Genomic DNA, 26,663 nt, shown 5'->3' with positions numbered 1-26,663 from the left:
GAAATTACGACAAGAAATATGTCAAACCATGACATTTCATATCTGCTTAAAGACATGGCACATATAAAGTACTTCAGATCAAAAAGCATTTGGCATTTTATTCTTTCTTAAGTTAGAGGCTTGGTTCACAAGTTTGATTATCTGATCCAGTAAATAAAGGGAAATTAAAATGTTTAGAGTAAGATAATTAAACTTCTAATTAAATACACATTACTATAGTAATATCAGTCATTCCATCTAATGAACCTTGGATAAACTTTTCTGTACATCAGCGTAGTGTGTTCAAATCTAAATGGATGTTCTTCAAGTTAATAGACATGTCACTTTGACATGTCGAAGGAACACTGGATAATGTTAGAATGAATTAATGTTTCCAAAAACATTAATTAATTCTAAGTTCACGGTCAAGAATGCCTGTGGATATTTGACTACTGTGAATTACACTTCCAATGTTATATGACAGAACATGGAGATACCTATAGCAATCAACTGGTTGCTATGGCAACAGAACAGTTTACATTCATTGATGGTAGCTGAGTAGCATTTTGTTAGATAATTATGTAGAGATTTGTTGTTACGATAATTGTGCAGAATTATTTCTAAGTAATTTGAAAGATAAAATTCTTTTCTGTGAACAGAATGCTTCGAAATGTCCAGTTGCCACTTCTGCCAGGGACTTCATTTAAAATAAATGTAAGTTAATAAAAGTAGAATACAGTAATATTGGACAGTGTTAGTAACTTATCTTATTCTGTACAGGATTATAGGTTTACAGTGTCTTTGTGTGTTTTCATGAATCTTGGTGTGAAATATTCTGGTGGAAGGGGCTTCTTCCCTGGAGGTACAGCAACCAGAACATGAAACTGACTACTAACCTTCATATAGTTCTATAGCTTTATCTTCACTCTCCTACACATAAGTTCTTTTATTTTAATTTTCATCAACTATTAATATTAAGAAGAGAATTTTCTCTCATATCATTGCTTCATATTGTAGAATTAATTAATTAAATTATGTTAAAAATACATTACTTTAAAACACCAGTGTATAAGTTTTTACTTGCTTTTAGTTAGGAAGTCATTTCTGTTATATTTCCTTGTGTTTATACCACTGAATACTTCTGCTCAACAAAAAATCAGTATTATTTGTATGTAAACCATTATTGTGGAGATTTGAAAAATGAGGGTTGGATCCAGTTAAATTCAATTGAGTAGTATCATAAAGTCATAACCATAAATAAACACTGATAAATTCCATACCGTAATGTCATAATTGAAGACTGCTGTCTTTTCAGAGTGCAGGCCAATTTGAAATTTTGGTACACAGTGGTGTAAATTGCATGTATGTTATTTGTAAAGACTTTTTATTTGAATAAAGTAATTGTAGTGATGACTGATATAAAACCTTTGAGATGTAATACTGTTTCAGATTGGACAAACAAAATTTCACAAGTCACAACATTTTGAACATATTAACAACATGCCTATCCTAACAGAAAAAGTTAAACTTGGTATTGGAGGAGTGCCTCTGCCCTACACGAAACCAAAAAAGTTTCCTTCTGTGTTTGCCAGAGGAGAAGCTGCTGAACTTCCAGCTTGGATAGCATTTGATAAGCAGGTTTGTATACATTAGATCATTGACAGTTTTATTGGAGAATAACATTGTGACATGACATAATTACTACATAATTTTGAGTTGCAGTGCAATCGAATAGGAAACTGACACTTGTAGTGATATAGATTAGGCCCTTTAGCCTGTTTTGACTCATGATTAGTTCTAATCTTTAAAAAATGCAGTAGATGAGGAGTCAGCCCACTACAAGAACTGTATTGTGTCAAAATAGACATTTATGTCTGTGTGGGTTTTGAGCCTATGATTCTATTGTGCGGATAGCCCAAAACTGTTTGTGCTTTAAATTTTATAGCCATTGTAATTGAGATTATAAGCTTTTAACATCATAGAATCTATTGGTTAAGTTCAAAACTTACACTAATCAGGGACAAGCCATGGTTTCTCACCCTGTGCACTATGCACTGTGTCGCAGAGCTTCCAGACTACATTGTGCATGTGAAAAGAATGGATTATCCATATATATATGTATATAATATTTATAATCATTTTAAGAAAGACAGCACAGCCAAAGTAATATTCTAACAAGTTATGTCTATCTGTTAAGAGTTTACTGAGAAATGTAGCACCTACAGTATGTTACATGAGCTGGACATTAACATTCAGTTTTTCTGTAGCCCAAACTGGGATGTAACTGGCAAGCTAAGTGTTACTTTTTTTAAATGTATGTTCTAGCATCCTGTTGTGTGACAATTTATAACTGGTAGCAATATTTATTCTTCCATTTACATAACTTTAATATAATTAATAAATTTGATATATTTCATCTTTTAACAATGTACAGAGAGAAAAATAAATAATTTTATGATAGTGGTATGTTTTCTTATATTTATATCTTTCTCAGAATTTTACCAGAAATGAATTTATCTTTGCACTGATTGACAGTAATTTATGATGACGCATTTATTTGTATGCATCATAACATAAATTTAAGACTTTTTCCCCCCTTCAATGTAGGTGCTGTGTTTTGAAGCTTTCTTCCAAGAAGCAGCACAGGAAAGGCCAGGTTATACTTATCATATTCGAAAAGTGAAGATTTTCTTGTTTATGGAAGATGGAACAATTCAAGTTTTGGAACCAACCATTAACAACAGTGGAATTCCCCAAGGAACATTAATCAGTCGTCAAAGGATTCCGTTTCCAGCACCACGGAATGAAGACTTCTATGACATTCTTGACTTCAACATTGGAAAAGAAGTGGAGCTATTTGGACGAGTATACAAAATTACAAACTGTGATAGATTCACAAGGATCTTCCTCAACAGAGTTGGAATTCATGTACCTGATCCCATTAACATACCACCCGATCCTTATAGTGTACAACGAGAAAAGGTGAGATGAATATCTCAGCAGAAGCATTAGCATGAGATGTAAAGAATGGTTATTTTATAACAGGTGTTTTAGTTATATCATGTCCTGAAGGGTATTCTTCACAATAAGTGGTCTAATATCACTATTAGTACAGATACGTACAGGATCACAACTTTATTTAGATGAATTAAATGTCATGTAATTTTAGGTCCATTATGGTGAAACTAATTTTGCTTTGTCTTCAGCTGTCTGAGGGAATGGTACCTAAGAAGCCCAGCAGACACATAGACAAATTGGGTCAGTTTCTTGATTTTGATCGTAAAGTGCTGAGGTTTTATGGCTATTGGGATGATCGTGAGAGTCTCAATGGAATGTTACATGATCTTGAAATACATTATTATTTGGCTGATGATACTATTGAGGTCAAGGAGAATATTCCACCAAATTCAGGGTGTGACTCAGGCTTCATGTTTTTACACAGGTGTAAGCTACTTAAGGTAAAAAGAACAAGGTACCTTGTATGTAAATATTATGTTTAAATCCAAAACTGTTCATATACAAAATATGTAGTTTCAAACATTTAAATTAATAGTCATTCAAAATATATGATCATTTAGACTTTAAATTAAATAATATGTATTAATACTAAAATTATATCAAAAATAGGATGATGAGTTGCAAAAATTTTAAGTTTATCTACACAGTGTATTTATTTAACATGCACAGAAATATGGATTTATTTTTCAGGTTTATGAGGAACTCCCTTCTCTGGGATACAATGATCCACACACTGTACTGAACGTTTTGAGCACAGGCTTTCTGAAGGGGCGTTACTTGGTGGATGCCCTCAACTGTGGTCAGCAGTCTGTTGAATACTATGAAGACTCTGATCTTGCCATTGGTGCAGTCATTAATGTCTATGGCAGGAAGGTTGTACTGACTGATTGTGATCATTTCACTAAGGAATATTATGCAAAGAAATATGGTCTTGGTATGTTTTGTTAAATTTTGTGGTTGTGGTATATTAAATGTTTAGTTTTCTGGAAAAATTCTAATCTCACAAAAGTTCTCTAAACTAATATGTAATATTATACTTTGTGATCACACTAAATAAAATTATAATTGCATCTGCACTCTAAGAAAATATTTAAGTATGTTTAATTAATCATGAATATTACAAACTTATATTCTTATGTATGTAAAAGGCTTTACAATTTACTTCTTGCATGTTCTGATAATGTTGGAGGAACAAGAAATTTCATTCTGGATATACAAAACAATCTAATGGTGATATAATGATTTTCAGTAAATAGAAGACAGCTTATTAATTATTGCAATTCCACCTGTATTTGCCACTGGGCAGCATAACATTTCTATCATAAGAATTATTCTCACAAGTTCTCAGCTGCTGCCTGCGGCCCATCAGAGATTTATAAAAGTTTTGGCATTGTGATCAGAAGAATACAGTTCTTTTATTCTAGTGAAGTAGAAATCAGATTTTGCACTCACTAATAATACAAGTTAACAAGCACGGTGTAACATCAGGCACATTTTGTGGTATATCAACACAGAAATACAATTACAGTATATCTGGCCTGAGCTCACTGGAAATGTGTACCTTTGACATAAAATCCAAGGTCCTGTAGTCAGTGAAGACAACTTTGCAGTTTACCAGTTAATTAGCATCATCTGCAAATTACAAATGACAGTTTGTTTATGTTTTTTGCTGCATTCACTGCAGATGATTTCACACCGCATGAACGTCCCAGAGCAGACAGTGGAGTTGTGAAAAAACAAACATACCCACTACCTCCATACAATGGATTTGGCACACATGAAGATTCAGCAGCCAATTGCAGAAATGTTATTCCAGTTCAACCACATAGACACTTCAAAAAAGTTTTGAACAAGGACAGGTATTTTTGGATAGTTCAATACAACTACTTCTTAAGGCATATTTAAAGAACATGTGTAACATTTGTCCTCAAACATGGGATACAATGATAGTTATACCAAGGGTCAGTGGATCAAGTAAATGGTTATGACAGCCAGCGCTATGAAAACACAGGATTCACTCTTAGTTTTGTTTGGCTTATTGGTGTTGTTAAAAGACTTGTTGAGCTCATTATTGTGTTTTCACAACTGTCACTCTCATAATTTTTATACATCTATAATATTTCGTTCAAAAATCTCTTGGGAAAATTACCACTGGAAGACCCTAAACTGTAGGTGGGACATGGTAGAGTAGCATGAGAGTGAATTGTATGGATGTTAACATGTTTGAAGTAGTCTGGGATAAATTCCAACAGTGGACATTTGATAATGCTGTAAATGAACAGTTCTAATACCAAAATGTTAGTCAATATTTGGACGTGGCTGCAATTTAAAGCAATATTTTAAACAATATTTATGATTTTTCTGTTCATATTATGTGCAGTGAATAGCTGGAAAGAGTGAGGTTAATGTCTGCATCCTTTATGACTTTTGCCATCTACACTACAACAGTTTCCATATGTAAGTTTGCACTACCTGTAAGACTAGTGCATTTTTGTTATTTGTCTTATAACATTATTTGGTATACAGTGTAGTTTGGTTCAGAAGTTATAATGGAAACCACACAGTTATGCATGGTCCTACAAAGCATTTTTAATTTGAGAACCTGTGGTAAATGGGCTTTCATTATATTTCAGGCAAGGTTTAAATAGCCATATCTTAAGATTCAGAGCTGAATTGATCTCCAAAATTCCAGCAGATAAGGATCGGCAGTTTGTCATTAGTTACTATCTTTCTGATGACACCATTTCTGTGTATGAAAATGCATTACACAATACAGGTAATGAAGAGTTACAAATTGTTTTCTTCCTTTTCCCCTAAGTACATCTTTCCATTTTATTCAGTAATAAATATATAACCCAAGCAGCTGGAGCAGTGTTGTTAAGTAATGTACACAAAAGTATCAAATTTAGTTTGATTCTAGTTTAGTTTAGTATATTGTGGGCCACATTACCTAAGGGCCTAAGTAAATAGCTATGTGTGTCTTTTGAGTTCTACACAATATTATTTTTGTGATGAATTATATGTGGCACTTATATTGTATTACTTTTATTGTGTTATTTTCATTGATTTTAATTCATTTTAAGGTCTACATTACTTAAGTACTGAAATACAATGTTGTGTGTGCCATCTGAGGGGAAAAGAATCTTGTATAAGTTGTAGGGATCCATATTTACAAGAAACACACTGATTTTGAGAAAATCATGGTCCACATTCTTGTAATCGCTATAATTAGCTGATGTCTTCTTTATTTACAGTTCTCTGGTCTCTTAGCCCTAGTAAGAAGATGGTTATCATGTGTAACTGAAATTTATTCTTTAATGTAATTCCAAAGAGCATATTATCTACTTTTGTAACGTAAGCATTAGCACCATGTTCATGGTCAGTCCAGTGGCCTCTTTGATGTCCGTTAAAATCTCCCTTACTCAATCCATATTTTTGTTGGTTTTCCAAGATTTCTTCTTACAGAATATCACATCTGAGTGGTTAGCCCTCTTGGTTCGTATTCAGATCACACAGAAACAGATATTGGCTTGGAGACCAGCTGTCTGGAAATAATTTTCTTTCATTCTTTTGTTCCCATCATTTATGTCTATAGTCTGGAATATTTATTAATATGTAATTCTTTTTTAATATTTTCACTCATTTTTTGTTCTCAGAATGTAATACTTGTGCCGCTGTTCTCAGAAAAGGCATTTTAGCAGTTTCTGTTCTGTATTTCCTTTTATTGTCTGAACTCCTGATCTGTTTGAAGGAATGTCTTGCCATTGCATTTTGAGGCTTTTTTTTACTGTGCCATTTAGTTTCTGAAATGTTATTAATTTGCTGTTTTTCAGTCAAATTTCTAAAGCCAAACATAGCATATATAATCTTTACTGTGTGGTTTTAGGTTTCATTGGTGGGGAATTTATTAAACGGACTCAGATACCAAAACCAGGACAAGAAATATATACTTCTGAACCTCCTGAATATTTTGGGCCACAGGACTTCTATGTTGGCAACACACTCCTCCTGTATGGTTTTGAATTTTTAATGGTTGAAGCAGATGAATATACATTGCAATATATGGAACTTAACTGTCGAGTGGTAAGTGTATATTAGATAAAAATAATCTTATCCAATTTATTTGTATTTTATTGCAATCCAGCTGGCCATGCACCACAGTAACATACTGCTAAACTGTTTAACCCCATTGTTAAAGTCTGGCCAGCAGCATTATATTTTTGGGGTTTAAGTTTACTCAGCTCATGCAAGAAAGGTTAATTAGCCATAGGAATGTGCTTGATAATAAACCAATAGAACAGGTGCATAAATTAAAATGTTTAGGAACTCAAATAATCCTAATTACAAGAGATATTTGGAAAACAAAAGGCAAGTATTTATATGTATATGGAATGATTTTATAAAAACAGTAGTATGTGTTTGAAATTATATAGAATATTTGTTAAGCAGTGTGAAAATATGGTAATAAAACACAGAAATGGGGTAGCAGACAAAAGAAGAATGGAAGTGGAAAAAATGAGAACTTTAAGGACCATAGCTGAATATACATATATTATGGTTTAATTATGACACTGATTAATGTATTTTGATTCCCAGTCACTATTCTTCCCTATGCAGTCCCTTTCCATCTTCTTCTACTGCTACATCCTGGATTAATTTCATACATCTAACCCTTAGTCTTCCTTCTTGGTGGCACCCGCTCGAGCACTTGTTTTGATTTAGGTGATTAATGAAAAGAAAGTGTGGATAAAATCTTAAGGTGACAAGTGTAGTTAAGTGAAACTAAGAAATAAAAAATTAGCAAAAGTTTTTTTTTATTATTTCAGTTCCCAAAGAGTAACATCATACTGATAAAGAATAAGATTCGTGAAGCACTGAAGCCCATATATAAGCAGTTTGTATGTGAATTTCTAAAGACAGATCCAGATCAGATAGGTGTAATTTGTTATGCCAATCTTAGGTAAGTGTCAAAGGTAAATGTGTTGAATTAAGATGATTTGAGAAGATAAGTGAGAATGATAATGATTCTGCAGTGAAAATGTTTATCTCAAACAGTTATGTCTGCTATTGTGTCACACCTTGCCACAATTTTTACTTGCATGTGTAAATTTATTTGAGTTATAACTCAGTTGAGCATCACTCACATAAACATAATTATCATCATTTGTTAATACACAGATAACTATTAATTTTCTGTTACACAGGACACTCTAACCCAGTGGTCCCCAACATGGCGCCCGCCAAGGCTTTTTTTATTTGGGTGCCCGCGTTGTTACGGAAAGAGGTTATACTGAATAATGAAGGCCGTTCAACCATGAACATTATAACATCAAAGCACAGATCTCTACTTACTGATGCCCATCTTGATGATTGTTTGCAAGCAGCAACATCATCCTACGCTCCCAAATTTGAAAAACTGGCCGATGAAATGCAGCGCCAAACATCACACTAACTTCCCTCTTAAGTAATAATAATTGTACTTATAAAACTATGTATTTTTGATTGCGCGGTTTCTTGTATCATTAAACATTGTGTTGTTTTGTGTATTATTTGGTGTCCATATCTTATTTGTCCAGATAAAAGAAAATTTGGCTTTGTTAATTGGTTGGAGCCCGCCATGATCTCATAAACTCTCAAATGTGCCCGTAGGCACAAAAAGGTTGGGGACCACTGATCTAACCCTTTAAAAATTGTAATGTATGGTTAACCTAACACACATCCAGAGTTCTTGGAACTGTAACTCACATGTAACTTATAATTTCATTAAATATTTATTAACATAGTAATGCACATTTTTCCATTATAGCAAGAAGCTGAAGGAGATTATGGGTGATAGCATCACTCACCATGAACTAATTACTCTTGCTCGTCACTACAATGCTCAGTGCAAAAAGGAATGGTATACAAAAGAATCTCTGAGGTAATTTGATTAGGATTTTATTTGTTATATTTATAAAATATAAATTACTTTATGTATATTTAAGAAAATTTTTAAAAAAGTATTGTTAACCTCTATAGATTTAAAACTAATAACCTTGTGACTATGTGAGAAGGCAGCGTTGTGTGTTTCTGCGACACAAAGTCATAGATAATATATCTGAGTTACTGTATGTTATCAAATATTCTGTACCATTGAATCAGCCACACATCCCATGTTTTTATGAAATAAAATACATTTAAAGTAAATCTATTGATGTATGAAAGCACACAGGTCTAGTATAAATGTGCAAAATATATAGGGTTTTGAATCTTTAACAGAGTTTATTTCTTGTATGGCCTCTTAATTTTCAGAGTGTGATGTTCTTCAACACAAAAATGGTGCATGTTACTATGTTTCAGTTTTCCTATTCAAATTCTGCTTCCGTCAAACATAAAACTGTGTCAGATAAAGATAAAAAATACATATGTAGTTTCTCTAAAGATATGCTTAAAGTTTTCTCCTCCACTGCTTTTGTCATCATCTTCAGCTGACTTCATATGATCAGGATCATTGTTCCATACTTTCAGTCATCACCTACATTTCACATGCATAGAAATTGGTGAACTTTTGTAAATTAAACGCTCTTATTTATGATACACTATACAATTTGCTAATCTTTTCCACGTTTCTGTGTATTTCAGGGAGTTACTCATTTATTCTTCTTCTGTGGCTCTCTGGTCCGTATTCAGTCCATGGCCTCCTCGATTCTCCTCCTCCATTTGGTCCTGATTTATGCCACTTTTAAAGTTTAATGTAATACAGTAGTTAATGTTCTTGGTTTTTCTTATTATATGTAGGTCTGTTGTCCATACAGAAATGAAGCGCTTCCTTTTTAATCAAATGGAGCGTTTACATGAAAGCTTTCTTCAGCAAGACCCTAATCGCAGTGGGTATATATCTAGAGATACAGCCTACGCTGTATGTCGAGGTGCCAAGCTGCCTATCACCAGAGAACTACTTAATGCTGTCTTGGATAAGTAAGCCACGTCAGAATGTTTCAAGTACTATAATAACTGCGTAATATCCTAAGATAATCAGCATATTCATATCAATATTGGTATTTATGGATTTGTTTCAGAATTTTTAAGAATGAAGCTGGAGAAATTGACTACAGGGATTTACTAGGATTTCTAGATCTGAAGCAAAGTCCTCCATATCCTACTGTGCCTACAGATACCCAGGTATGATGTAAACATGCAGCTTTAGATTTGTTACAATTCTGTCATGACTAATAAGCCCCAACCTCATCAAAGTATCAGCAGATTGTGTTTCTAACACTCGTGAATACAGGGCTAGTCTAAATGATGTTCCCAATTTGAAACATGTTACTCACCTTTAATGAAATTCAGATGCACAAAATTAGTACCAATGGAAAGAGAAACTCTCCAAGTTTATGTTGGTATACTTTGTGGCTGCGTAGTAACACTGTTTGCCGCCAGGGGTGATATGAGAGAAAATGGCTGCCATCGAAGACAGGGGAGCCTTTTGTATTCTGGATTTCAATGTTCACCAGACCTGACGCCCTGTGATTTTTTTTCTGTGGGGTTCGTCAAAGATAGAGTATTTGTGCCACCCTTACCACAGACCTTGCTTGGAGCGCGTATCACAGCAGCCATTCCAGCAATCGATCATGATATGTTGCAACGTGTCTGGGAGGAACTCGACTACAGGCTGGATGTGTGTCGAGTTACCAAGGGGGCTCACATTGAACACCTGTGGTGTACTGAAACAAAACTTGGAGAGTTTCTCTTTCCATCGGTACCAATTTTGTGCATCTGAATTTCATTAAACGTGAGTAGCATGTCTTTCAAATCGGGAACATCATTTAGACACTCTGTACTTAAAAGCAGGCAATGGTTTTGTTAAGATGTAACTGAGCCCCACAGGCTGGGCTGCTGGCTTCAAATACAAGCAGCAATAAGAATTTCTCTATTTTTCACCACCTCCAGACCAGTTCTGGGGCCCACCCGGCCTCCTGTCCGTGTGCCAGAGGTTCTGTCTCTCCTAGGATAAGGCAGCCTGTGCATGAAGCTGACTAATCAACTCCATTTAGTACTTGGGTTAAGAATGTGTGGGGCTTTACCTCCATTCCCCTTGTATACTTTCTTGGTATTACGCTTATGCACGGGAGACATTACATGCTGCATTCAGGAGGGGAGATGTCAGTGATAGAAAGTGAATTTATTTTGTCACCAGTAACTGAGCCAGCCAAGAACTGTGCTTTGTCTGCTAATGCATAGGCTGTCAGGCCAGTCACTGGCTTCAGAGTGCATTTGCTTCTTCACTTCTGTTTACAGTTTAGACTTATTAGATTCCAAATAATTTTCATCCATTTTTGATCATTTATGTGCTGCCATTATATCAAGGTACTTTGGGATCTGATTTATAATTCAGTTATTTATTTGTCTTTTGTTTAAATTCTCTTGTTATTAAAGTAAACTGGGCAAAATATGTCAAAATCAAAACAAATGTGAAGCATGAACATAGAAACTGTTGCTAAATTTTTATAAATGCGGTGGATGTCACGTTGTAACACAACCTTCATGTAGTTTTCCTAAAAAAACTTTTTGTTACATTTTTATTATAATTGCACTTGATATTTGAATATTTTATGCATATTAAAAGCTGCATGTTGTTGATGTGGACTGTAAAGATGATTGTGGGTAAATTTGTTTACACAAAATTTTAAGTTTTACTTCTTGTTTCCCATTCTTGGGACGGAGTCCTCTGATCCAACCCATGCACATAACAAAAGAATGACCTGGTTGTCAATTAGTTAATATTAGTTGACGTTGCAGTAAAATTATCATGTTTGTCTATTTTATTTCAGTATGAGTTTTCATTATTTGCTAACAAACCAGAGAGTCGAGTTGGTCCATTAGTAGATTATCAAGCTTTTCTCAAGGATGTTGATTTGGAGAAGCAGGTTGTTGAAGAAAGTGGATAATGAAATCCTGTGGAATTATTTATCTTCCTGTGAGTAATTTTATCTCTTTCAGACTGATCCATAGCATCCGCATATGTGTCTTAATTTTATCAGAGTAAACTCTATTGTGAGATGAATTTTCAAGTGAAGTGGTTTATGAAATTATGTACTAGCCGCATACTTATTTCCTTAGAAGACTAGATTTACAGATCTTTATACTGGTCACTGGTGATTTTAGTACAGTTTTAAAAATCTTAATATACAGTATTATCTACATATTTACTGAATTATTTTATTAATGAATTCATTACTAAGATGGTTCAGAACATTTATTTTAAACATTACTTGTAAAACAATATTAGAAACTGGTAACTTTATATTCCCAATTCTAGAGTTTCTTGAGAATACTGACAAACAAATGAGAAAGAACTAAGTAAATAATTAGATTAGAAGTACAGTCATGTATGAAGATAAAAATACTGTGTATTGTATTTCATCTTAGTCATTATCCAAGATAAAAATCAGTACTGCCTTTTCATAAAAGTTAATGGATAACATGAACATTTATACTAAAATATATTTGAACAAAATTTAAACATTAATATTTACTTGGACAAGAATATGAAAAAAAGTAGTCTCAGTGAAATTCAGAAATTAAAAAATTTCAGAAAACACAAGGATTGTGTTACTCCAGGATGACATGCCCTTGTTTCAGTCTTCTCAGATCTTCTTCAAGGGTGCTTAAATTCTTGGACAAATTCCTGATCTCTTCACAGCGTTTTTGGTATTCATAATTATATAATTGTTTTTCTTCAGCCAGCTGAGATCTGCAGAAAGCGATGTAGCACATTAAGATTTTAAGGGGTTGGTTGCACAGCTTAAATTTTCTCTTACCTTTATCATTTCAAGGTTTCTTAGTCACAGATGTAGTGCATTTTATATGAAACCACTTTCACTTTGACAGTGGAAGTGTTAATAAGGCACATACAAGTAGTTCAGTATATCTCACTTTGCGTTAAATATTTTGTAGTTCATACACCTGTCATTAGTTTTCTCTCTTCTGTTCTTTTCCGGTTTAACAATGTTTGTACATTTTCCGGTACCCTTTATGGGTCCCCAACTTTTCGTTGGCTTGATCTATAGACATTCGGTAGGACACCTTGGACGAGGGATCGGCCCGTCACAAGGCCTCTACCTGTACACAGGACAGCACAACACAGAAAAATGCAGACAAACATCCATGGCTTGAGTGGGATTCGAACCCACGGTCCCCGCGACCAAGCGGCACAAGGCCCACGCCTCAGACCGCGTGGCCACTGCGGAACCCTCATTAGTTTCCTTTATTGAATAAATTTCTTATCATAGTTTAGTAATAAAGAGATTTAAACATACATGACATGTTGCAGTGCTGACAACTGAAGAGTACCTCCTTCGGTTATGTCCGATTTATCCAATGATTCTTTAAACATTGATCCATATTTTGCACGAAAATCATTCAGTTTTTCTTCAAGTGATACCAGTTGTTTATCAATGGCACTATTTTCTTGCCGCAAGCTGGAGATCTCGTCTGCTATGTTTTTTCTATCCTAAGTATAATAAAAAAATCAACTTTTTTTAGTGTCGTAACAGTAGTTCTGTACTTTCATACGTTGTTTGATTTACAATAAAATATTTGGTAAATGTTCATGATAGATAACTAACTAACTAGATGGCTTACGAAACCCGAGGTTTTATCACCGGATTAACCAAAGCCCTCAATCGGACCCTGACCTGGGCAAAATGTTCATGATACTTACATAAATTTTTGATCCACTCCGTAGATTATCAGCAATCGAAGCCATTTTATTTTCATAGACTTTTCTGTAAGAGGAATTAATTTTTATTTTATTAGTGCTAAGAAAGGCATCACTGTCAGTTATTAATACTGTACACATTCTAGTTGAATATTTCACATTTAATCAAAGAAATGTTGATGCTTTATAGTCCGAGCGTCTGACAGTGTTATTAAATAAAACACAGATATATTAAGTACGCTAATAATTATTGTTAGTACATCACAAATAGCTGAATGGTTCTTAATCATATGTGGAGCTGAAATAAATGGAATAACTGATTATAATGGAATTGTGCTATGTATTATATACAGTGATTCATAGAAGTTTTTTTTCAAAAACTTCCTGCACTCGACTAGTACTGATTAAAATAAGAGGCTGTTTGACTGGCTTGTGATTTGTAAATGTACATGAGTCCATTTGAAGATTTCTGTTTCCTGGGTTGTTGCGCTGTGTAGTCTGGTCGATGTTAACCAACGTTTCAGAGGTCATACTGCCTCCGTCATCAGGGCGATGAATATTCAACCCAGAAGACAGAAATCTTCATACTGACCTCTGTGAAAACCTCAAATCTTACATGAGTCCATTTATTTGGACACACCAGCATATCCAATTATCTAGTTTATTTTGTTTGAATTTCAAATTGTTAGGCTCAGAGTGACACTGAACAACAGCGTGATTTCCTTAGTATCATATTGAGTCTAACAAAGGTTTGAGAGAATTATTTTTGATTAATACCAATAAGAGGACTTAGTCAAAATGCTTATCAGCAGAAGAGGATTTTACGTTCATAGGTACATGTTCCCGTAATACTCACAAATACTCAATCTGAACTTGCTTCTCTTTCTTAATTTGACACTCTATTTCCTTTGCTTCTTTTTGTGAACTCTGTGAAGTAGCTTGTACTTTGGCCAGTGCTGCCTCCTTTTTCAGTGTTCTGATACAACAAGTCTCTATTTCATCTATAAACACACGTGAAGCACCAAAATTTCTATTTTTGAAATGAAATTGTCTGTGTGAGCGTAATCATTTACAGCATTGAAATGATTGATGACCTTACTGTGTCTTAAGCATATATTCTTTTCATAAAATATTTAATACCTATATCTAATGTACACATGCACATACATATATCTCTCTCTCTATCTATCTTCCCCCCCCCCAAATCCTAGGATTGGTTTGCAACCCCATTTTGGGGTTGTTTCTTGCGAAAGTACCACGGTAGTTTCGCTTTGCCTTGCGTGGCCAGCTTTATCCATCAGACTGGAAGAGAAAGGACGCAGACAAACATCCGTGCCTTGAGTGGGACTCGAATCCATGGTCGCAACGGCTGGGCGCATGAGGACCGTGCCTCAGACCGCGTGGCCACTGCGCCGGCCACATACAACATACAGGCCTCAGTGATCCCAAGAGCTATGCTGGCAGTAGCATAGCTACTGGTAGGGTGAAGGGGGAGAGGTCAGACTAAGACAGGTACCCTGGTCCTCCAGGTTGGGGGTTGGTCGCAAGGCTAACAACCTTGCACCGTAAAAAGGAAGAGGAGAATTGAGGAGGCCATGGACCGAATACGGACCGGAGAGCCATAGAAGAAGAAGAAGAAGACACTGTACCCTATTCTGATCCAGTTCAATCCAATCACAACCTATTTTCTTAAGTTCCATTTTTATATTTGTGTTTGTCGCCTGAATGTTCTTCCATGACGTCAATCAAAACTCTTTATGTCTATGTTCTTAACTCGCTGTGCCTTAATAGTGAGCCAGACTCAGAGACACAGCGAAAGATCAATTTATGAACCCACTATTTAAACTCATTTAACTTTCTGATGTAATGTTAGCTGTGGCATTTAAAGTACATAAGGGCTTAACACAATTGGATTCATTAAGTTTAATATTAACATAAGAATTTCTTAGTACGGTTTCGGTCCTCTCTGTGCCTCCGTGTTACTCACCTCTTAATAAAATCCTCTTTTGGTGGGATCTATTCAGTTCTGCAATTTTCTGTTCAATTTCCTGATCAAGTTCTTCATGTTGCCGCTTCAGGCTCATTAACAGCTTATGCTGGATATTAAGGAAATTTGGTAAGAAAACACATCCACTTACTTCATAATATAATGAATATAAAATTTTTTGTGATTAAAGTGCTCTTTTGAACGCAGTACTGAACATTCAGGTTCCATAAGAGGCAGGGGATTTCTGAAGTAGGTAAGTATACTAATGTGGATAAAGTGAGCCATATATGAATACAGTAACTATTATAATGAAATAACTAAGAAGAAATTATCGATGAGTTTATGTATGAACTAATTTGGTAATTTCGGTAATGTGAATTACAGGTTCATTTTTTAATACAGAGTTCTACATGTGACTTTTACCAAGTCTGTATGTAGTCAGAGAGAAAAAAGTTAATGGATTACAAACAAGAGAAATGAACTGATAACTACTTGTGTGTCATTAAGATAAAAGTTGTGTGAAGAATGAAATTACTTCAAAACTTATGAATTTTGTCCTCTGATTCAAAAGTTGCTCTTTTTAGGTTAGTTACTTCACGGTGGACACAGTTTACACATGTATCTAACAGACTGTACAAAATATGTGCTGTTGTGTTCAATATTATTTATATTAAACAGAATATTTATACTTTTAGAACTGGACATATTTTATTCATTACCTGATCTACGGCTTCTTTTTCGAATGTGCTACCAACGTTATCACTGTCACAGTTTTGGAGTGACATTGTTGTCACTTCTGGTTCTGTAACAGTAGAAAGAAAAATTGTTGCCTGAGCAGTGAGTGAGCGACTTTTCTGAGCCCTCTCATATCGTGAAGTCCAAACTACCTTAGTCAGTGTATGTGGTATTAAAATCAAATAGACATCATAAACACCTAAATTTATTATTAGAAATAAAAGAACTATGCACAAGAGAATATGAAATATCCCATATTGCCATGTTGATATACGGCATAAATAAAAGATTAATTTGTCTACGCAGTGAAACATCCATGCAAAACTTGAATGGAAGATTTAAGGTGCATTCTTTGCAATTTTACATGTCACTAGCATTGGTATTCACATTTGCTTATGCATATGTTGTAACAGGAACAATTAAAATTTGTCTTCATACAAGTGTACACTTCATATGAGTGTAAAATTAGTTTAACTCCATCATTTCAGTAGTTTGTTACTGTATTATTTCACAGTTCATTCAAATTCATATTTTTTATAGGTTATACTTGTTTGCTTAATGAACTGTATTAGGCCAACTTCATTTATTTTTTGATTGAAACTTACTTAAATTATCCAGATCACTAATAAGCAGAATAACAATAGAAAGAAAAATTAATGAACAATTTAATTGTAGCAGAGTGGCAATTAATTAACATTAGTTATTACGTATTTTTGTGTTCAGTCAAATATTAACCCTATCGAAAAATTTGTGATTACTCTTTCTACATAGCGTATAAATTTTGTTCGATGAATCGAAAAGTTCGATTTTAGGTGTTATATTGATTGGATCGATATGGACAAAAATTAAGTTCGATCGGTATCGTTTGGTGTACAAACCCCCCCCCCCCCCAACCAACCAAATGTAGCAGGAATTTCGGAGATGAAACATGCGGGCGTTTTGTGCACAAAACGTATAAAATGTTCAAGACGAACTATTTATATTTTGAATGGAAATGAGAAACGAACTGTTTCTAATTGTAAAATAGTTATAGGTCTATCCATATTCATGTCGTCCGGCATAAATAAAGCAGTTTGCCGATTACCGACTGGGAAACATTGGTTTATGGGTCTTCCTTGTATGATTCCTCAATTCCGATTCTGTGAACAGTTAAGTCAGATCTACTTTTATTTTCGTTTGTCGACCTTTACCACGTCTGTAGGTCGCTTGTCACAAACGGCATGACACGACGTCAGATTGTAGATGGAGCACGGCCTCCAGATACCTAGGGCAGTTGCCAAGCCGACAAGGGGCGGTCCTGCCTGTTTGGGTTACACCAGAGGTTAAACCGTAAGTAGCCCGTGTTCTTTGGAATAATCTAAGCCAGTGGTTGTCAGCCTTTTTAGCTGGCGTTCCACTGATTCTAATTTAATACATTAAATGTACCACTAACCAAACTTATTTATGTTAATATTATCTTTTGATTTTCTTACTTAGCTCGAGTGCCACTCAACATTGGCTCGCTTATCATAGGTTGATAAACGCTGATCTAAACAAAGTAAAATGGAAATCAGAACATCTTGCGGAATTGGGCGTAGATGGGAGGCTAATATTAAAATAAATCTTAAAGAAATAGCGTATAAGAATGTGACGGGGCGTGCACTGGCTCGCTGAACGACTGTTGACTTCTCAATAAGGACTGTGTTCCAGGTAAAACGTCAGGCCGGTCCGCGTGGCCACACTGTCTTGGAACATGGATATTTTTTTTTGTTGCCTTGCGGAGGTACACATGTTCATCGTGTATTTCAAAATGATTTAGAAAACATCTGCGACTAGAGAAAGCAGTGGCTCGTATCGAGTCGTAACGTTAATGAAGTATCAAGAATAATGTAATTCGATTGGATTAATAAGTAAACAATATCGTTGTGAAGCCAGAATGAGTTTAGGGATGCATTTCCAAATTCTCCTGTGCCAAACAAATTGATAATATCCAGTCTGGTGCTTTCCAAACTTCACCATGTTGCATCAGCCATGAGGAAAACAGTGAACACATCACTGTTGTTGCTGCTGCTTGCTGTCTTGGCAGATTCCGCGTTAAAGACTTTCGGGTGTATGGTCCAATATAATTTTTATCGCATAATATTATCTGCGGTTTTCCTCTTCAGATGTCATCCTTCAAGCATTCCGTGTCTTGGTTAGTCATTTCATTCTACATCCGCTGCACCATTTATGTTAAGAACAATAAGTCCGGCGAGTTCGTCTTCGAAACTCGATTCGTACCCACATTCAACAAAACATTAATATTATTAAACAACTTAAGGAAACTCGGTATGACAACCATGCCATAGGAGGCATGCATACGTTTTTCACGTTTCCATCCAGGTTCAGTTCAAAAGGTTCTGAGTGGGCGACTGTTCGATACTCATGTGTGTTCACACAGGCCTTTTTTGAGGACTTACGAACAATGAACAAAACTTTCCAGTTTAAGAAGCACTATGGAATTATAGGAAACGTAAAATTGCGTGTCACATAAGCCACTGTTAGTTCAAAGCACTCGTTACAGACTTCCTTCTCCCCTCCGTCCCCTTGCAAGAGATCTATACTAGTGTCGTATCAGCAGTAGTTTCAGTTGCTGACAGATTACTTCGTAAGACTGTTGTGTTCCAATTAAACGAAGAGGCGGGTAACCTTCCGCTAGAATGTTACGGTGTGTGGTCCTAAATTAATATAGGTCACGGTAACACCATTGTTGACGAACATGGAATTCTTATCTGTATTTTATTTCCAACGGAAGTTTGCACAAGTGCAGACAAAGTGTTAAAGTAAATGATTATCGAAACAATTCTACTTCTGTCTTTTGTGCTTCAGTATATATTAAGAAAAAACAACTGATCAATATAGTGACAGTGTTCGTTACATTGGGATTAAAGACATCTTCGGAAGAATATCTTCTGTAAGAGGTAAGCAACTCATTCAAAAGATGTATGACTATTTACTTATTTAGTGTTCTGTCTGACGACATGTCCATATGAACAGGATCCTTCCATCCTTTTCTCGGACTGGGACCCGTTCATATACGTTCTTGGCAGATGATCCAGAAGTGGTTTGCCATTGCCTTCTGTGTGTGAATGGAGTAATTGTTGGGATGCCACGGAGAAACCGGGGAAGCCCCCGGAGGAAAACTCCGTGTTGCCTAGACCACGGCCTTGCCCAACACAAGTTATAAATTCAGGCACCGCCTGGAATCGAACACGAGACCCCCAGGATTACAAGGCCAGCGTTCTAACCGCTAGACCACCGTGGCGGCTCTGACTATTTAGTAACATGACGTAAATGTTTTATAGAAGTGTTTACAGGCAGATCAACTTGTCTTGCCACTTTGAATGGGACAGTCAAATGTTTATTGTAGATATAGAACTTATATAAGTACCTTTACCCGGGACGATCTGTCAGAACACATTTGTCCTCTACTTGCGTGGCCATAATACGTACACTAGAATAACTCCATAGAAGAGCGTGTGTCTTTAGAAGCTGATAGTCGCTCAGCTAGCCAATAAATTGCCCGTACTTTGAGGAATTCATGTTCAAAGAGCCCAGGATAATAAAATAATACTATTAATTCTCCATCAAATATTGTCCTAGCTAGGTCGAAGTTGTGATTTGACATTGGTCTAGAGCATCGTTTCTCAACCTATGGTACGCGTACCACTGATGGTACGCGAGCCAGTCTTGAGTGGTACGCGAACTACAACAGATTTCCCTAAATCGATTTGGTTACTGGTGAATTCAATGTGTTAAATTAGACTTAGTGGTACGCCAGCGAAAAAGGTTGAGAACCCCTGGTCTAGAGCAAGCTCAGTCAAAGTCTGTATCCTAAGTATGTGCTTTCGAAGACATTCCAAAATGATCTATACGTTGTTTCTCCGTTCCGGTCCAGCTATTATTGACTTAATTACCCAAACAGTGTACACTAGGCGCTTTACTTGAAAGTTCTGCGTGCTACTTGAGCGCAACTCGCTGAAAACTTACTGGAGCGGATAATGTTTCGGACAAAAGTAGTAAAACACATGTTATGGCCAGTGCACATTTTTCTGTTTTAGACATAATTAAACAGAAGCTGTTTTATGCTATCTCACATCACTAGAACTGATGGGCTTATTTTGATATATTATATATTCGATGACGCTGTCGGTTCATTATTTTTAGAAGAGATCATCAGACGTTTTGTTCACTAATTTCAAATCCATTTTCTAACTTGTTTATCGTGTTCACTATAATGAATAATTAATGCAGATTAATTGACTTCAAAGCCATTAACCAATAAACAAATGATAATTTCCTTGAAAATAACCGTTATCATCAGCATTGCGCTTTCGTGGTTAGTGACGTCACTTCGTGTTCATTTGTATAGTATTGAAATAATGCATAATAAAAGCTGCATATGAAATTGTGAACGATTGACAGCCCCACCAATAATAAGGAAGTATTGAAACGGTTGTTGAGATTTAATTTTGTTTGCAGTGGAATGTTGGTACAATTCCTCTGGTTACGACGTTACTGTGAATGAATGTTAATTGTGACTTCATCCGTTGTTTTAACCTTTGTTGTAAAATGCTTCAAACAGACCAGTGCGAAATCACCACGGTGCTTAGAGGGGCTTAAAAAAATTGATAGAAGTGTCGGACACTGCCGCAGTTATTTTCGAGAAAACGTCAATCGTGTATAGTTTATTGAAATTAAACAAAATTTTTGTTTTGAATCGTTTAATTCATTTGCAACTTACATTTATTGAATACAGGGTAGTGGTATGAGAAGTAGGATACATATGGCGTTTTCGGTGTCATTCTCTTTGGAATTTTGTGCTCTACGCATTCGTGCCCGATTTTTGTAATTCTGGTTTTACTTTGCCCTCATATATCGCGACATTTTAAGAAAATCGGGAAATTTTCAAATTTTTTTCAAATTCACAGCCTCGTATCTTTTTGAGTTGTTGAGATACACACTTGGAGGCCAGGATGAGTTGTAACATATACACTCCTCTTCAAAACAACACTTGGTTCACTCGGATCGGATAATTAGTCTCTGAGATATGATCCCGTTTATGGACACGTGTCGAATCCGGAAAGTCGAAAATCATGGGTTCACTTTGCGCGTGCGCAGTTCGCGACGTCCGGCCGTCACGAATGTCGGAGCGGTACTGAAACAAACGTTCATCCTTCCTCTTTAAAACGAGACTAAGATGGCGGCTCTATGTCTATTTTTAGCCGAGTTATTGAAGTTTGAAATTACTTCGACAGAAACTGTCGCTCATTTGGGCGCGATTGCCTCCCCACACCCGGCATCGATTTTAAACACGTTTTCACGTCAAAAAGTTGCAAGGCGGTGTAGCAGAAGCCAGTCGGATCCAGTTTGGTGAAAAAATCACATTTATTCTGAGAATCCGAAGAAACCACAACACATTCTGGACAAAATGTCATTGTTGAAGGAAGTCTATGTATATATGGCTACAAATGTGCTCAAAAAGTTACGTTAGATCACGTTAGAATCAGAATTGTTGTTAGCCTGGTCTTATCCATCGTTCAGTATTAAGAAAAACGAAGTCACTACGTTTCGAGAGCTGGATCTGCTCCCATCTTCAGTTGAAAACGCATATTTTACTGGGTCGAATAGAAGAGGCTAATCCCAATCACTACAACAAGTTTAGTGGTTTAACTCCAGTCAGTTCTCCTCGCATCACATTGTTACTAAATTAATTCTGCTATTATTCATTAAATAACGACCGAGTCAACCTAATAACGAATTCTTGCAAAGAGCATTAGTAGAGCAGTCTGTAATTTAATTTAAATCTTTGCTGTTCAACCTCTTTGTTATTACCGTTAGCGTAATATTTGCCTAAATGAGTCCGTAATGAAACAGGATTCGTTCCATTACGCCTGCGTAAGTAATGTGCAGTGTATACGTACCTAATTTACGAACACACGAAAATGGCAATCCAGACCCTGTTATTAAACGTTCTTTGTACTCGGTGCACGAACTGGGCGCATGATGGTAAGGTCTGGTGGGAAGTGCTATTTTCCTTGAAACAATTTGCAGTTTTTTCTGAAGAAATTCGGCGTGGGACGTTTGTATTAAATGCGGATGTCATTTTTGCTTTGATCTGTATTGCTTTATTAGAAGGCATACTTCGATTAAGGGCAGTCATGAGTGTTTGTGTAATTTTATAGTGCAGAGGCTTCTTTAAGAAGCTGATTGTCGTTTAGTTGGCCGAGAAGTTCTCACGTGTAAATATTCATTATTGTGTTCGCCAGACCCTGTCCTGTGTCTAGATGAACACATTCCACACACCCTTGTACTCCATATTTCGTGAAATACGTAGGAGATTACGGAGTATTTGTGTTAGACCTATAACTTATCTGACTTTCAGTGCAAATGCACATAGTCAAAAACCAAAATAAAATTGGAGAACTAAATAAGCGACACGTTTAATTTTCTTTAAAAACTGCTCAGGAAGGAGGAAATGTACACAGACTACAAAACCATTTCATACAGATCATGAAACTTGTTGGCCTGTCACGTGGTTTACGTCAGGTGTATATTTTTCAGGTTAGAATTAATATCATTTTATCCCAAACTTTGTAGCTGAGCTGTCTTCCATACGTTTATTGACGTCAAGAACAGCTACCCGCGAATAAAAATATTTTACTCAGTACAGATCTGCAGAGTTAAAGTTAAGAAAAAAAACTTGAAATTGCGAGAGAGAGTTTTTTTATTATGGTGGTGTTTCTCGACCTTGGTGAAGACGTGAAATCATGCAAATAAAACTTATTTAATTATGGACTACAGGGAAAACGTGTAATTTCTAAGGACTTTCTCCTCACTGTTAAACTGAATAGGCCGTGTGTGTCGAGTTTAAATAAAAAGTGGGACTTATTGTGAAGTAAGAGAAATCTCATAGTTCGTCTGTTTTGATTTTCGGTTCGGATACACAAAACGAAGCTTACTGAACAGCACAAGACGCATCGTACGTGACTAATATACGTACTTATGAACTCTTATCGTGTAAGCTTAAAAAGTTAGCCAGCTGATTTGTTAGTCTCAGCAGGAAACGGAAGCTGCCTTCCAACTCTTTCGGCCTGAGTCTTGGCGAGGAAAGGATATGGCACAGGCACACATTGACGAGATTGAACATGCCGGAATATAATGCTTTAAAAACTTCTTTCTGGTGTTATTACTGGGAAAACCTGTGGATTATCGATGTGTTTAGAATTGTAGACCGCCATGACGAAAGAATCGATAAAGTTACGTACGTCGATTATTGAAATCCATTAAAACAACGTTAACTTAAGTTTATATAGCCTGACAAGTGTTTGCGAATTAATGAAGATATGTGAATTTAGTCGAAATATAATTCGCTCTTGATCATGAAACTTTCATTTTAGGGGTATCAGACCTGTACTTCATTTTATTATAACGTGGGCCTACGCTTTGTTGACGAAGAATGCACACGGAAAATTAACTGAGTAGGTACACATTTTGTCTCCTGGGTGACGATGCTGCATTATTATGATTTTGGAATACGAGGCGCGTCCACAAAGTAAGTTTCCCACTCGTCCCACAGCTAGCAAACCTTATATTGCGCGAAGCGACTGTGCGTACGTGATAGAGCAATGACGTAGCATGGCGCATGCACTAACGGTACTTCCCGCGTTCTCACAGTAGCATCGTTGCAGCTGTTGAAGATGGAGGTTCTTATTCCAGCTCCCGCCGACTGTGAAGTGCGGTCAGTGATAACGTTAGGCCGCACACCGCTCGACGGACAGCAAGTCTCCTGCAGGAGTTCAGCTGGGAGGTGTTTAATCATTCACCCTACAGCCCGGACCTCGCTCCCAGTGATTTCCATCTTTTCCTACACCTCAAGAAATTCCTGTCCAGTCAGCGTCAGCTTTTTGAGAATGACAGAGAGGCGGAGATGGTTGTCACACAGTGGTTCCAATCCCAGGCGGCAGACTTCTACGACACAGGTATTCAAAAGTTGTTCCCACGGTATGACAAATGTCTCAATTCCGGTGGCGAATATGTTGAAAAATAGCTGGACACTTGCTGTATCTGTTGCAATAAATATTTCCATGAAATTGTGTTTTGTATCTGTAAACGGCCCCAGGGAAACTTACTTTGTGGACGAGCCTCGTACGTTGGAAGGCATGGACAATAAGCTGTAGTTAGGAACATTTCATAATTACCATAAAACACTGAAAATGGCCCATGTCCGAATCTAGATTTGGACTCGGGACCTCCCAAATACGAAACAAGAAACACTCGGCCACGACGTTCTGTTACACAGGCAGTTGTTCTGCCTTTGTGGCTAGGCTATATTTTGAATTGCTTGCGCTAAATTTGTGCGTATTACGACTTACAATGTTATGACGCACAATTGATTGTGTCCTTGGGTGGCCATCCAGAAAAGAAGATTGACATATCTCTAGTCAAAGATGGTAGGAAGAATCATATTCCTTTATTTTGTATATTTTAGACTTAGAAATGTATTGTCTTGTTCTGTCGAGGTGGAGTCCTTCTGACGTACTAATTCCTTATCTAAGGTTTAAAATCCTTTGTAATTAGGCGAGGCCTTGGGTTGAACCTCAATAAAAAAAACTCCAAAGCTTGCAGACGATCTTATGACCATGAACGTGAGTTATGATTCAGGGTTGCTGTCAGTGTGTCAAATCATAGTGGAAAACCGTTTGGTTCTCTTCTGTGTGCCATGGTTTAAAATACACATCATCTTGGGAAATAATGCAGCCGACAAAGAATCGAACAGAAAATGGTTATTAAATATTAATGGACTTCTTGGAACATGCTTAGTGCTTATAAATGCCTAGGTTCTGCGTCATGATCTTGTTAATGTGAATGTTTCTTTACAAAACAATATAGCACTGTTAAACCTTTAATGGTTATAAATTAAAACTGTATTTTCCCGCGTTGTTCAGAGACTAAACGAACATGAGCGGATTTCTAACCGTAAGATATGTTTCGGTTACTCTCAGAATTCCACAAGCACTATGGATTTTAGACAGGTATTGAAATATGTTACGTTTACTCTTATCACCCGCAGAAGGGCAAAGTCAGTATCCAAATTGTGTGGCCCTTTCCTGTCTCTCGTTACACGGAACTCCTTGGCATGTTGGGATTATAGGCCTAATTGTTAAGTTTTTTATGTGCATACATTTGGTCTATAAATGTGGAACTTACAGCGTAAATTAACGTTTATATTTATTAGTACAGAATTAACTCCAAGCTGGCAACCCCGGAAAACTAATTAATTTAAGAGATATAAAAGCTGTAGATTGGAAAGACGCAAAGTCCAGTTTTAATTTATTTGCAAAATTTTAAAAAAATGAGCGATTTCCTTGTAGATATTTGTGATTTACACAGAACTGGTTGACATTAGTAATCTAAACTGTAGCAGCTAGGGATGTATGGCTAACTGGATTGTTTCATGAGTAATTATTACCAAATCCAAAATAAATTAACGTATATTTTGCAATGTTGCCATGCTATAAATTGCCTTCGTTTATAATACTGTGGCCCGCAGTCTCGAAAAGATTGGGAACACCTGTTATACAAAGAAAATCTACAGTCACGTCCTTAAACTGTATCATAAACAACTTCTTTAGCAAATGTTCGTGCCATAAGATCAAACCCAATCAAGAAAGCCAAAATTTAAAACTGGAGGGGAATCTTCCATACAAGTACTTGTCTTGAAAAAGAATTTAGGAAACCTAACCTACAGAAGAGACGGGGCTCCAACTTGAAATTGCTCCCTCACGAGACAGGAAAAGAAATTAACGGCGCCATTACCCTATTGTTTCGTAGTCATATTTATTTAACCTTCTACAGAAGAAGCAATCTAAGACAATGGGGATCTGTGTAAGATCATGACATACACGCTGTCTCTGAAATTCTTTATTTACATCAGTATGTCTGATGGCATCACGTATTTACATCATGTACAGCGTGGACCTTCATGGGGCTTAGCATTACTTGTAAATAGCTGTAACGGGGATAATGAAACCTAATATATACTTGTTAAGTGGCCAAAACGCTGACTCAAGGCAGGCAGAAAACGTTTTGACTTCGCTGATTTTAGAACGGTGATGTGTTTTTTTTATACCTAAGCATCTGTGGTAAAGTAAATTAATTATGTAAAATTTAAAGTACTAATTCACTGAGTAAATATTATGACTCAAGATTAATATTGACTTGGGG

At 36.2% G+C, this 26,663-nt stretch overlaps 3 protein-coding genes across 12 annotated transcripts in view; 2 read left to right on the top strand and 1 right to left on the bottom strand.

Annotated features, from left to right (window-relative positions):
• On the top strand, positions 1-14,125 carry LOC110831971 (EF-hand domain containing 1.2). 4 transcript variants are annotated; one of them, XM_087355383.1, is made up of 14 exons: positions 1-693; positions 1,429-1,617; positions 2,587-2,961; positions 3,186-3,437; positions 3,688-3,931; positions 4,682-4,856; positions 5,631-5,773; positions 6,884-7,080; positions 7,824-7,957; positions 8,804-8,917; positions 9,775-9,954; positions 10,056-10,158; positions 11,808-11,953; positions 13,058-14,125. In XM_087355383.1, exons 1-13 carry the CDS (start codon positions 640-642, stop codon positions 11,922-11,924), a joined length of 2,277 nt encoding a protein of 758 aa, XP_087211509.1. In that variant the 5' UTR covers positions 1-639; the 3' UTR covers positions 11,925-11,953; positions 13,058-14,125. The 4 variants fall into 4 exon arrangements, with proteins under 4 accessions (XP_087211509.1, XP_087211508.1, XP_021924235.2 ...); XM_087355382.1 differs by having other exon boundaries at positions 13,047-14,125; XM_022068543.2 differs by having other exon boundaries at positions 11,808-14,125.
• LOC110831972 (uncharacterized) lies at positions 12,215-18,366 on the bottom strand. 2 transcript variants are annotated; one of them, XM_087355385.1, is made up of 7 exons: positions 17,891-18,366; positions 16,403-16,485; positions 15,684-15,792; positions 14,553-14,697; positions 13,700-13,763; positions 13,296-13,489; positions 12,215-12,730 (listed from the first exon to the last, which is right to left on the bottom strand). In XM_087355385.1, exons 2-7 carry the CDS (start codon positions 16,466-16,468, stop codon positions 12,589-12,591), a joined length of 720 nt encoding a protein of 239 aa, XP_087211511.1. In that variant the 5' UTR covers positions 16,469-16,485; positions 17,891-18,366; the 3' UTR covers positions 12,215-12,588. The 2 variants fall into 2 exon arrangements, with proteins under 2 accessions (XP_087211511.1, XP_021924236.1); XM_022068544.2 differs by lacking the exon at positions 17,891-18,366 and adding an exon at positions 17,024-17,219.
• LOC110831974 (Ras-like GTP-binding protein RhoL) overlaps positions 17,650-26,663 on the top strand; it is a 25,042-nt gene continuing 16,028 nt past the window's right edge. For 3 of the 6 annotated variants that reach the window (XM_022068552.2, XM_087355386.1, XM_087355387.1), the window contains exon 1: positions 19,023-19,357. The gene's annotated coding sequence lies outside the window, so the exon portion shown is untranslated. Of the gene's footprint in view, positions 17,748-19,018; positions 19,358-26,663 lie in introns of those variants that run through there. The other 3 variants (XM_022068553.2, XM_087355388.1, XM_022068550.2) reach the window with 3 other exon arrangements.

Source organism: Zootermopsis nevadensis, unplaced genomic scaffold (assembly GCF_977971745.1).
Source record: "Zootermopsis nevadensis isolate Lab colony 2312 unplaced genomic scaffold, Znev_1.0 Znev_ptg000024l, whole genome shotgun sequence".
Classification (NCBI taxonomy): Eukaryota; Metazoa; Arthropoda; class Insecta; order Blattodea; family Termopsidae; genus Zootermopsis; species Zootermopsis nevadensis.
The sequence above is the reverse complement of the archived record's forward strand: the minus strand, read 5'-3'. Positions and strand labels throughout refer to the sequence as shown.

Excerpts from the sequence above, each read along its gene's own strand:
- LOC110831972 (XM_087355385.1), bottom strand. The coding sequence starts at position 16,468 with ATGTCACTCCAAAACTGTGACAGTGATAACGTTGGTAGCACATTCGAA. Across the intron at positions 15,793-16,402 it reads AAAAAGAAGCCGTAGATCAG|CATAAGCTGTTAATGAGCCT; the intron begins GTAATGAATAAA and ends CTTAATATCCAG. Across the intron at positions 13,490-13,699 it reads GGAGTGGATCAAAAATTTAT|GATAGAAAAAACATAGCAGA; the intron begins GTAAGTATCATG and ends TATTATACTTAG.
- LOC110831971 (XM_087355383.1), top strand. The coding sequence starts at position 640 with ATGCTTCGAAATGTCCAGTTGCCACTTCTGCCAGGGACTTCATTTAAA. Across the intron at positions 4,857-5,630 it reads AAAGTTTTGAACAAGGACAG|GCAAGGTTTAAATAGCCATA; the intron begins GTATTTTTGGAT and ends ATTATATTTCAG. Across the intron at positions 10,159-11,807 it reads CTGTGCCTACAGATACCCAG|TATGAGTTTTCATTATTTGC; the intron begins GTATGATGTAAA and ends ATTTTATTTCAG.